Consider the following 12,167-nt stretch of genomic DNA (forward strand, 5'->3'; position numbering starts at 1 on the left):
GAACAGTTCTGCGTTGAAGCTTAAGAAGTCACTAACAACGGGTCACATCTGCAAACAGGAAGTTAATAGAACTCCCAACTATTAGCCAAAACAGGTTTACAAAATCCCTCGCTGATTCCTTCTGCCCAAGACTGAACTGGGATTGCTACAGAACAACAGGCTCTTTGTTACCAGACTCTCGGCACACCTTCAGCCCCATACCAGCTTTCTGCGTTGAAGCTTAAGAAGTCACTAACAACGGGTCACATCTGCAAACAGGAAGTTAATAGAACTCCCAACTATTAGCCAAAACAGGTTTACAAAATCCCTCGCTGATTCCTTCTGCCCAAGACTGAACTGGGATTGCTACAGAACAACAGGCTCTTTGTTACCAGACTCTCGGCACACCTTCAGCCCCATACCAGCTTAGCACAGCACTCACCTCTGGCACAGGGTAGTAATTGATATCAATGATTTTGTTCAGGTTTCGAACAATAACTTTAGTGACTTCAGCTAGCTTCTTGAAATCATATGTATGCTCTGAAGTGACGTACATGTTCAAGGCTATAGAGGCCAAATTACAAACTGCAACCTGTGGAGAAAACACAGTGAAAACAGGCATGCCAGCCAACACCCCATGCAAAAAACCATAATCTCAGTCCCAGAGCATGCTCTCTATCCAAACTATATGGAAACAAAGAACCAAGCAACATACAAGGCTGGAAAAATGCACTCCTCATTTCTCTGCTATCTTATGAGTTGCAAAAAGGGTAACAACAATTCAAAAAGGTTTAGTAGATATCAGTATCATCATAAAAATTTAGTTCTCTGGCTTTGTCAGTCCTGTTGCCCGTAACCCATCCTTCCAGAAACTAAGCCTAACAATTTCTCGTCTTGCCAGAACCAGCAGCTGATCTCAATGAGATCCAGACTATATTAGGGCATTTTTTTGAACAATTTTTAACACTAATATTATTTCCAACCCCGGGAGAACTGAAACAAGTAAGCTAAAATTTCTTGGGCAGTTGTCGTGGTTTAACCTGGCAGGCAGCCAAATACCACACAACCGCTCGCTCACTCCCCCCAACCCCCCACAGTGGGTCGGGGAGAGAATCGGAAGGGTAAGAGTGAGAAAAACTCGTGGGTTGAGATAAAGACAGTTTAATAGAACAGAAAAGGGAAAATAATAACGATAATGATAGAACATACAAAATGAGTGATGCACAATGCAGTTGCTCACCACCCACGCTGACCGACAACCAAGTGGCGATTGCTACTTTCTGGATCACGCCTACCATTCATATACTGAGCATGACGTCACATGGTATGGAATACCCCATTGGCCAGCTGGGCTAGCTGTCCTGGCTGTGTTCCCTCCTCCCAGTCTAGCTTGGTAGCAGAGGGTAGTTGTCCTTGACAAGATACTTAGCAACAACTGAAAACATCAGTGTGTTATCAACATTCTTCTCCTACTGAATCCAAAACACAGCACTAGGAAGAAATTTAACTCTATCCCAGCCAAAACCAGGACAGCAGTACAGGCAGTAAGATGGCTCTCCATCTCTTCTCTTCCATCTCATCTACTCAGGATTTTATGAATATGCCAAAGAGCGTGAGCTAAAGAACAACTAGCGGCTCAGGCAGTAGAAACTGATACTTTCATTTACAACAGCCTCAAGAGCTTTACTGCACTAGAAATTCCCCATGCTATATTAGCACTAACTCATTTCTATGTCCTTCCTTCGCCTTTGTTAGCAATGCTGTAGTCCAAACATAGCACATCCGTAGAGCACCAAGGTTAGGATAGTACACAGGGAATTCAGGGAATTGATACTGAAACGTAAGTCTTGGGGTAAGAGAGGTATGGTTTTACTGAATCATTAGCTGAAGAGATGCTTACATCAGCTACCAGCAAGCCAAAGAGGTCACTTCTCCCTCAAGCTTTCAGAGCTTCACTTTGATGGGTATCTTGTTTTATACCAAATCCTCCATGGGAGTTGGAAGGGAGGGGAAACCCACACACAGAAACAGTGCAAGAGCTGTAAGTACTTGAGTCAAAACATCCCCAGAATTTTCTTAGCTATCTGTTCCCTTCCCCAACCAACAGCCAGACATATTCTAGAAAGCTGCAATACGAGCAGTCACAGCTTTCCTAAATGCAACAAGTTGCTGTTCTCCACCTACCTCATCTTTGCTAGTATACTCCACTATTTCTGTACACAGATTGCTGCTTTTGATGGTCCCCAAGTTCTGCTGATTGCTCTTCCGGTTGCAAGAGTCTTTGTACAGCATGTACGGTGTGCCGGTCTCTGTCTGAGATTCAATGATAGCGTACCAGAGCTGCTGGGCCTTCACCACCCTGCGGACACGGCCTTGCTTCTCATAACTGCAACAGGGCACATGTTGCTTAATAATTCCCAGGCTCTCCAAAAATAGCAGTGAAAACAGTCATTTTTAACACAACATCAGGTTCTCAGGCAGGCAATACTCCATTCACTTCTGAACTGTGTGAACTCTGAACTGTCCTTGTTTAAAGGAAATAGAAATCTTTCACTACAACATTCTATACAACTCATTCAAAACAAAAACATCGACCGCTTTAAGTGGGGATCACTTCAGAATTTCCCTCTAACAAGCTAAAACAATCATTCATACATAGTTCTACCTTGAGGAGGTCATAGTTTGAAGCAAACAGTAAGTAGACATTCCCTGTCTTTGTCCTTTTATCAATCTGATAATGGAACTCACTGACCACTTATGAGCCAACACCACAAACCTCTGCTTTGGCTTCCAGATACCACACAAGGGCAGTTCTGTGAATGGATGACCACTGCTTAAAAATCTATTAACTTTTCTTACCTTTCATATAGTTTCTCAAACTCCTCTCCCCAAACCTCATCTAGGCCAGGACACTCGTTTGGACACATTAAAGACCAGTCCTGTAAGAGAGAAAAATATTCAGAGAAAGTCTTTAGGCACCCTGTTAATTAAAGGCATTCAACTTCATCAGCAGATCCTGCTGTAAACAGGAACATGCAAACTACACCTCCCTTCCTGAAAAACTAGGAACCACCTCTGCGAGCAGACATGGGGAAGATGTTTATTAGACCAGTCAGATTTATTTAAAAATTAATTATACAAACATTTATGACCAAACTGCATTTTTAATCTTGAAATGACTGGTTCTCAAGCTATAGCCCATTTTAAAGCAAATACATGCAGTCATATGAAAATCGATTTACTGAGAAGATTTTGATGCTTTAAGGAAACTCCAGAGTAAAAATTTAGCATAATAGTATAAGTACATAAGTCATGGGCTGCAAGATTAAGCACTGAAGCAAAGTATCCCACTGGCGTTCTCCAACTCCATTCTCTACCTGCACAGCCTAGTTCTCAAATAAGGGGCAGCAGCATTTTCAGGAGGTTCCTTTGCTGCTAGGAAGACAGCTCTGCAATCCCTTGTGAACTCCATCCCAGGGCTGATCACCTGTTTCTCCATTAACAGCACCAATCAAGCTTCTTACCTGGTTGGTTTCAACTCGCTTCATGAAGAGATCAGGAATCCAGAGGGCAAAGAAAAGGTCTCTGGCTCGCTGCTCTTCCTTTCCAGTGTTCTTCTTTAAGTCAAGAAACTCAAAGATGTCCAAATGCCATGGCTCCAGGTAGATGGCAAAAGCCCCGGGTCTCTGATACATAAAACATAGTCAAGATCAGAACAAATTCCCCCTGAATATAAAATCTCCTGCACTGGTCCTGAGTGCACACAAAACCCTAAACTAACTGGAGCTTAGTTTTATAGTCTTGTTAAGGCAATTTCAATATGCTTTTTTGCATTACTGTTGCTCTCACTTATTGGAACTAGGCCATATTACTAGTTCCAGATTCTCAATAAAAATGATTTAGCACCAAAAATATATTTCCTCTGTGTACACAGAAGCTTGACAAATCTTACATTTACTTATTGTGTCATGCCTCCATTGACCTCTGGACTATGTGAAGACAAAGGATACAGATCAAGAAGCTTTCTACAGTCTTATACCTTAATTCACTATAGGGCATTCAAGGAGTGGCTAATAACCAGCGCAAGAGGCTGATCTAACACGTGCATATCATGCAGCAGACACATAGCAGAAGATATACCTGCACGATAAAATGCATAGTGAAAGGGGAACACCAGAATATCAACAAGAAGGGGAGAAAATGCCCTATTTTAATTATGTGTCACCTACAACCACTTCATCAGCTCACTGATGTTAGTGGGTCAATCTTTCACAGATGTGGAACCTTTCCCTCTGACCTGAGGCTCCCTTCTTGACCCTAATTTAATGGAAAGCCAGTACCTTGTTTCCACCTTGATCCACGTAACGGGCAGTGTTGTTGTAGACCCTCAGCATTGGAACAAGCCCGTTGGAATTTCCATTTGTCTGCAGAGGCACAGGAAAACCATCAATACTGAAAAGCAACTGCCTGAAGAGATGGGCCTACATTTTCTGTATGTCCTTCAGCAGTCTGCAAAATTCTTATGCTGAAAGCTAGGAACTGACCGCCCCAAACAGTTATTTGGTAGCCCCTTCCCCCTGCCTTGTTTTTAAGCAGACAAAAATGTATATATCAGCTACTGCTCCCAGAGTTAATAAAAGGTACCTCCTAACTTCTTTCCTCTACATTATGTAATCTAAAGGCTTGCAGAGGTTACATACACTGCGACACAAAAACCAAACACACATCCACAGATGATCTTGAGCAATTAGACATACAAAAAGAAAAAGGGCTAATGCACGTGTCTCTGAGCATATTCATAGGTTGCTAATACATAAATAACTTGGGATTGTCTGATCAAACAGTGGAATAAGATCCTCTTTTTGGAAGGACTTACATTAGGAAGCCAAAACACCAAGGAAAACCGACCTTTTTGCCTTAGAGCATACTGAAAAGGGAAGGACTACTGAGCTAGACCGACTGCTGTGTTAAACTGACTTGGTAGAAGCAGCATTGATTTGGCAAATGAAATACAGACATTTCCTGAAACCAGAACGTTAACCTCTGCTGGGAACACCATCTGCACACTTACCCCAGCAATATAGCTGCCTGTGGCTCGGATACAGCTCACAGCAAGGCCAATCCCACCAGCGGACTTTGAGATCAGTGCACACTGCTTGAGAGTGTCATAGATTCCCTCAATGCTGTCATCCTTCATGCACAGCAGGAAACAACTAATGAAAACAAATAGCTTTAGCATACAAAGATTAAAACAAAAGAACTCAAGAAGTATTTCACCAGGGCAGCAGAAAAAGAAGAGTAAACGCTAAAACTTTAACATGCTATGCAAAGCAAATAAATGAAGCAAAACCATAGGTTGCAAAGTGGAATAAAGAACAGTTTTAGAAAACATCATGAGCAATAGTTGTATTATTGATACCTGTGTTAGCAAAGCAAAACATTTTAAAAATCATATCAATTATGCTTGCTACTTTTAGCATATTTTAGAAACAATTACCAGGATTCATTCTGTAATCTACAGAAGACTATGCATGTAAGTAACTTTTAAATAAAATATAGCCATGTAAACATTTCCATTAGCTTTAGAAGCTTACAGACACCTGTGTATTTCTCCCCGAAGACCACACTAGAGATTAAGTTAAATTTGACAGCAGCTTCTCAAAACTTCATGAAACAATCACAGAAACACAGCTACTATTTTTAGAAGTTGTGAAAGCATTTTATTTGAACAGACCCCATTCCAAAACTTTATCTTCGTCCAGTTATGCATTAAGCAAACTTGAAAACCAAAGGTACCTGGAAAGCTGAGGCCGGTTGGTGCCCGCATTGAATAACGTGGGGGAGGCATGGGTAAACCACCTTTCAGACAGAAGATTGTAAGTTTCAATTGCAGCATCAATGTCATTTTTGTGGATCCCCACTGATACCCTCATCAACATATGTTGAGGACGCTCAGCAACTAGACACAAAAAGCAAAGGGGGGAAAAAACAATGTCAGTATGATATTTACGACTAGTACAGACAGATGTAGAGGTCATAGCAATAAGCTACAAACAACGTGCAATGGGCCACTTGAGAGCCATAGTTTTCATAGAATCACAGAATAATTCAGGTTGGAAGGAACCTCTGGAGGACTCTAGTCCAATCTCCTGCTCAAAGAAGAGTCAGCTAACAGAATCAGACCAGTTTGCTCAGGACTTTATCCAGTCAGGTTTTGAGAAACTCAAGGACGGGGACTGCATAACCCCTCTCAACTGCTCCAATGCTTGACTGTTCTCATGGGGGGAAAAAAAACCCCACCTGTATTAACAGTTAAAATCCAATCAAATATCCAATCCAGCATCCAATTGCTCTCTAGGTTTATTACATTACAATTAACTTCTCACCCTTCTGGCATCCTAGGATTTTCATGCTAAGGGCCTGCAATATCTGGCACTGACAGCACAGTAGCTCTTTCAACTTAAATTTATTAAAAAGTGCTTAGCATTATGGAACAAGTTATCAGCTGGACAGGAACTACTTCATCTTCTAAATCCTAGATAACATGCAGTTTTCAAAGCACTAGAGTCCTTAAAACAGACAGGTAAAGCACAGTTGTCCAGGTCACACTGCTAGTATTTGGAACAACCAAGTAAACTTGCCACAGTGCTGCTCTTTAACGATCAACTGTTTTCCATGCAAGCATACCACTGCCACCACAGATGCTAGATTCTTAGCCTATGAAAAGAATTTGCACGTGCCCAGAGAACATTTATGATAAACGTGTTGCTATTTTTTTAAACCAGTACTCAAGGCTTTCACTGGAATACTTTATGGAAAGCTATGAGGTAGTCTATTTGCCTCCTCAACCCTTGCTCTGAGCCTTGGTCTTGACTTTTAAATAATACTTTAAGCCGATACAGACAGTTCTTACCTTTTGAGTTTATTTTCAGCAAGTAGGAGCGTTCCAGAGTCTTAAAAAAGAGAGAATGCATTTTAGTAGACATGCAGATTTCAGTTTAAAAAAAAAAAAAATCCTGTTAACTGCAAACTCAAGCATCTTCATGCTCCTTATCCCAGGCTTGTACCAACCCTGCACTCCACTCCTCCTCTTGTTAATGGCATAGTATATTAGGTAACTAACGACTAAAAAAAACAGAAGTCCACTGCATGATTCCAACACTGAGGACTCTACGCTTTGGATTATAGAGTGGTGGTGGAGCACGCAGCCACAAGGTTCAACACTACCTCTCAAACCACAGTGAATTAAGGCTAGAAGACAAGGGAGGGCTTGTTCTCCACAACCCCACCCCTCCTTGCAGTGCTGTTAGTTATACTACGATAACGCTTTCCAGACAACCTGTATCACGATCTGCAGCACTGGGCGTTGAACACACAAAATGACAAATATGGTAAGCCTACAACTAGAGCAGATGCCTTTTAAGCTTGTGCCTAAGGGATTACAGCAGCAATTACAGGAGGGTATGTCAGGAATTGCATATCTATATACATACAGAAACACACGCAACCCTTCAAGGTCCCCTGTTTCCATCCTTGCCTATGCTGTTTCCGCAGCTGCTCTGCTCTTCACACACTCTAGTTGTTTCCTCATTGCAAACGACTTCCCCCAAACCAGAAGGCACCATATCGGCTGTGTGGATGGAAAAATCTAGGCAAAGACCCCCAGTTCTTACAGAGATTCACTGAACTATCTGAAGTACCCAGTGCTATGGAAAAGCCAAATGCTCTCCAGCTAACCCTCCGGAGAGCCCACTGCATCGTGCCCTAAAACAATTCAGCAAAGAACAGCTTGTTATGAGGGGAGCAGGAGGAGCAGATGGTGGGGGCACAGTAGACTGGACTGGTTGTGGGGGAGATGTTCCAGCAGCATGGAAGACGACAAATGTGTGGGATGACACACTGGAAACAACTGTTATACAAAACAATGGGGAAAACCAAAAATCCCCTTTTGTAAGAAACAGATTATTTCCTTGAGGAATGGCACAAGCTGGGAAGCTTTCAACAATGTTCAGTGCTATCTGCTGCAAAACAGTTAGAGCCCAACAGTTAAAATATTATAGCAGCCAAGGCTACACAACGAAGCCAAGAAGAAAGTACATGATTCATCCAGTTAGGCAACCGCTTTGTGCAGGTACTCTTTGTTTTTCCACAAACCCACTAATGTGCCACCTACTCCAGTGCCCTCCTTGCCCAAAACTAGATGATTCTGCAAGTATTCCCATCCTTCCCAAAAGACTCAGCTCCAGAACAATATCAAAACAGCAGCCTTCAAAATCATGAGTAATGTGCTTTTTACCTTAAAACCAAAATAGTTGTAGGAGAAGTCTCTGTCATAGATAATGGCAGAATTCAGTCGCTGAGAGGAAATAATACAGAGGAAAATTTACATTTACAATCAGCTTTTTTGTGCCTCACATTAAGGTATAACAATGCTATCACTGTTTGGCATTTCTGGCCTCAAAGGTCTAGTGAAACAGATATCAGATCAGAGGAATAAACTAGGGAAGAGCACTTAGCTTGAAACAACAAATGCACAGTTTTAACAATTTTTTTCCAAGTACAATGCACAATTGTTAGCTACATTTTACTGAAATCTAACTAGACACTAAGAAACACAAGATAGAATCAAAACACGAACGTGACTTCCCCATAAGAACACAGACCTGGAACAACTTGAAATTGGAAACCAAACCTCATCTCTCCCCTCTGCGCACACCAAACAGATTGCTACATCAAAAGGTACTTTTTCTCAAATTAATTAGTTGTGCTGATCATGACTATGAGGACATCCAAGAAAATAGATTCTACTACAGAAACATTCTTACATGAAGCAAATTCCTACATCCTCTCTTTTAAACTCTCCAGAACAGAGCAGTTATCACCTGCACTGGTTTCTGCACTGGCTTTTTGTCCTGAAACAAACATGGCTTGCTTAAAAATAAGAAAAATAAGTTATCTGCACTAGTTCACTGAATTTTTAAAACTTAGAAGTGAAAAAAAAGTTACGTACATCTTTGTTGGCCAAAACTATGTCTAGAGTTTCTTCGGAGATCATTGGTGAGTGCTTCCCATTGTGAGGGTTTATGTAGTTGTACAGATCATCCATCACCTCTACAACAGAAAGGTATTTAAAAAGAAGGACATCCACAGACCTATATATGCATCATCTGTCATTTGTTTTCAAGGATTTAACAGGCAGGACCACCCATCCTCTAAAATAACCCCCTCCAGCTCTACAAAACTTTTCTTCTACCTGCCCAGTACTATTACTAATCTGCTAAGCTTAAAAATGCACTTCTCTTACAATGTTTTTTTATAGAATTTATAACACATAATAAATGGGAAAGAAAGTGGGTGCAACCTAATTTCAGTCAGTTACATTTTTCATCAATCTATTTATGCAGATACTTTTCACAGAACAGGCAATTTAATTTTCCTTGTGACGTGCCTAAAACTCATGGTTTTCATCTCCATGGCATTTTTAGTTAGCCTGGGTACTTAATAACTTCTGCTTAAGAAAGAGATTTCCATATTTATATCCTCTGAAACTCCTACTCCCTTTCTGACTCATTGCTATCCAAGTGTCCCCAGAGAGACTTACCACTGAATACTTTCTTAGTTTCTTTGTGCAAATTGGACACTGCAATCCTTGCTGCCAAGATAGCGTAGTCAGGGTGTTTGGTGGTCAGGGTTGCAGCCGTTTCAGCAGCCAGCGTATCCAGTTCCACTGTCGTGACACCACTGTACAGCCCCTGAATCACTTTCATGGTGATCTGGGCCTGAAAAAAGAAAATTCTGGAGGTTAGCTACTTGTTCTTGGGGAAGAAAAAACCCTGTGTTTCAACCATTTAAGATGTAAGATATGCTTCACTATAAGCAGTACCATTCACTCCGTTTGAATAGAAACGCCAATTAAAATACCAAATCCTCTTGGTGAAGTACTGACTCCTAAAATTTTAAAGTAATACTGGGGCAGAAGGGAAAGCGAGGAAAGAGACTGTCAATCGGAATCATTAACAGTTTTTTCTTTGCAGACACCTTCCTAAACGTTAGAGTAGCAGCAAAGTTCATAGGGAGAAAAATCAGATTAAAACAGTACTTGCTTGGAAGTTTTGAAACTCCAAATGAAGCTTGACTTTATAAATGCCTGATGAGACATGGACGTGCTACACTTAAAATAATTTCATGACAAGAGCAAAAAAACCCCAATCCCGGGGAGGCATACAATGGCTTTTGCTTCATAGCTTAACCTAATCTTCATCTGCCAGTTAGGACCTTTCATGGGAAAAAGACTTTTGCATCTACCACCTCTAAAGTATTTTCTGCTTTTCTCTCAAGCATTTAGCACTGATCACTACAAGAAAGAGCATATTCTACACTGGAGAAGAGAGGTCTGATCTAACGTGGTAACTGCCAAATACATGTGAAGTTCCAACAGCCTCACAAAACCCGGACATGTAATTTTCAAGCCTTACTCTCTGAAAGTAAGCACATTAGGTGAGGGGTTTTTAGTATTGGCTTGTGAAGCATCTGGTGTAAGAAGATCCGTTTCCAAAAAGAGAAACTCAACTCCAGGAAGAGAGATGTCACACTACTGCAGAATAAGTAAGAATGCGGTGCTTCATATAAGATTAGCTTCATTAAGGGAGGGGTATTAAGAGTCAGGAGGACTAGGAATCCTCCTTCTGTCCTCATCATCAACTCCCTATGTCATTGAGATCAAGTCAGCATACTTTGTGCTTCGCTAATGCTCCTCCTCCTGCCCTCTATCTATGGCTGAAGAGCACTACCTTTTGGTATAGAATGAATGCCAAATATTTTACAGATGCAATTTAAGACATGAAAACAGATCATCGGATCTTGGAGATGTGAAGAGCCTAAGTTGGGAGCTCTAAATGAACAGACCGGGTCTGCACATCTGCATAAAAATCTCAAAAGAGACCAGTGGATCCACGAGGGAATCATCCTCTGCACAGGCTTTGGAAAGAGAAGCTTACATGAGTGGGATCAACATGCACTCAAAATCCTACACAGCTCAAAAAAACAAAGTAGGGATATTAGAATGATAGGGGGGTTCTGTCAGACAGAAAGGGGCACCTTGTTTTATTAGGAGAGGATCAAGAGCTACTTCCCATACAGTATTGCTCAAGCTTTGCAGACTGAAATTGAAGCAACCTACCAAAACCAAAATATGTGAATTGGAGCAACAAACAACTCTTTTTTAAGCACAAGAAGCTCAATTGCTTCAGCAACGTTTGAAGTAAAAGCAATTTACAATAGGTAAACTGATTTTTCCCCCACCACAGTCTCAGACTCTGTATCGATGAAGCAAAAAACCTCAGAACACAATTAGAAGAAACACATTGTGAATGCATTTGCCAAGAGTTCCTGCATAGGCCACCGTGCTTGGCTTTTGCCAAGGAGAATAACTGGGTAACACCTGCTCACCACTGCAGGCTTTTAGCAGAGATTACTGCAAGGGGCAGAGAACAGGACAGCAGGGAAAAGGACAGACTCACAGGATCGACAAAGTCAGCGTTGAGCCCATAGCAGAGCTTCTGGATGCGCGACGTGATCTTGTCAAACATGACACGCTCTTGGCGTCCATCTGTTGGAGAAGAGGTTACTATCACAACACCTCCCATTACAATAAAGAACCAGTTAAGCACAGGATCCTCCTACCCAGCACCTCATACAAGGAGCCCTCTTTTGGGGGAACTTGGGATGGGAATCACCAAGGACAACCTGTTCGGTTTCTCTGTTCAGGCCCACGGAGATGTGAGGCCATCCCTCCACCCCGGCATGTTCTTGCTGCAGATGATCTACTATACACAGGATATCTCACTCAGAGGCGTGGGTCTCGGTATAGTGAAGAAAAACAGGGAGCTCATACCACTTCAAGAGGGGCACGAGTACCCGCTACAGGGCCAAGAAACTCCCACCCCACTACACCTAAAACTTTGCATAAATCCAATTCTCAGGACCACCGCTGCACAGATGGGGAACCCCACTGAGGGCCACCCCAGCCCCCTGCCCCCCAAAGGCTGGAAATCCGACCTCTGGCCAAGCACTCTCCTTTATCAAAGGTGTGGGGACCAAGCCCAAAGCTCATTGCCATGGTGGGGGGGGTCTCCCAAAGCAAACTGAGAGGTCTCATCGCTCACTCTTGATGTCGGGGGGGAGCTCCC

The 12,167-nt window shown here is 42.0% G+C and overlaps 1 protein-coding gene across 1 annotated transcript in view; it reads right to left on the bottom strand.

Annotated features, from left to right (window-relative positions):
- Window positions 1–11,582, bottom strand: part of RRM1 (ribonucleotide reductase M1) — a 19,366-nt gene extending 7,784 nt beyond the window's left edge. Inside the window, exons 1-12 of the mRNA XM_009581087.1 lie at window positions 11,499–11,582; window positions 9,581–9,758; window positions 8,990–9,090; window positions 8,276–8,335; window positions 6,893–6,932; window positions 5,776–5,938; window positions 5,051–5,192; window positions 4,320–4,403; window positions 3,504–3,665; window positions 2,839–2,918; window positions 2,164–2,365; window positions 422–571 (exon numbers count right to left, since the gene is read on the bottom strand). Coding sequence (XP_009579382.1) covers window positions 422–571; window positions 2,164–2,365; window positions 2,839–2,918; window positions 3,504–3,665; window positions 4,320–4,403; window positions 5,051–5,192; window positions 5,776–5,938; window positions 6,893–6,932; window positions 8,276–8,335; window positions 8,990–9,090; window positions 9,581–9,758; window positions 11,499–11,567 — 1,431 coding nt within the window. The 5' untranslated portion in view covers window positions 11,568–11,582. The remainder of the gene's footprint in view (window positions 1–421; window positions 572–2,163; window positions 2,366–2,838; window positions 2,919–3,503; window positions 3,666–4,319; window positions 4,404–5,050; window positions 5,193–5,775; window positions 5,939–6,892; window positions 6,933–8,275; window positions 8,336–8,989; window positions 9,091–9,580; window positions 9,759–11,498) is intronic.
- Between the last annotated feature and the right edge of the window lie 585 nt (window positions 11,583–12,167).

Source organism: Fulmarus glacialis, unplaced genomic scaffold (genome assembly GCF_000690835.1).
Source record: "Fulmarus glacialis isolate BGI_N327 unplaced genomic scaffold, ASM69083v1 scaffold14367, whole genome shotgun sequence".
Classification (NCBI taxonomy): domain Eukaryota; kingdom Metazoa; phylum Chordata; class Aves; order Procellariiformes; family Procellariidae; genus Fulmarus; species Fulmarus glacialis.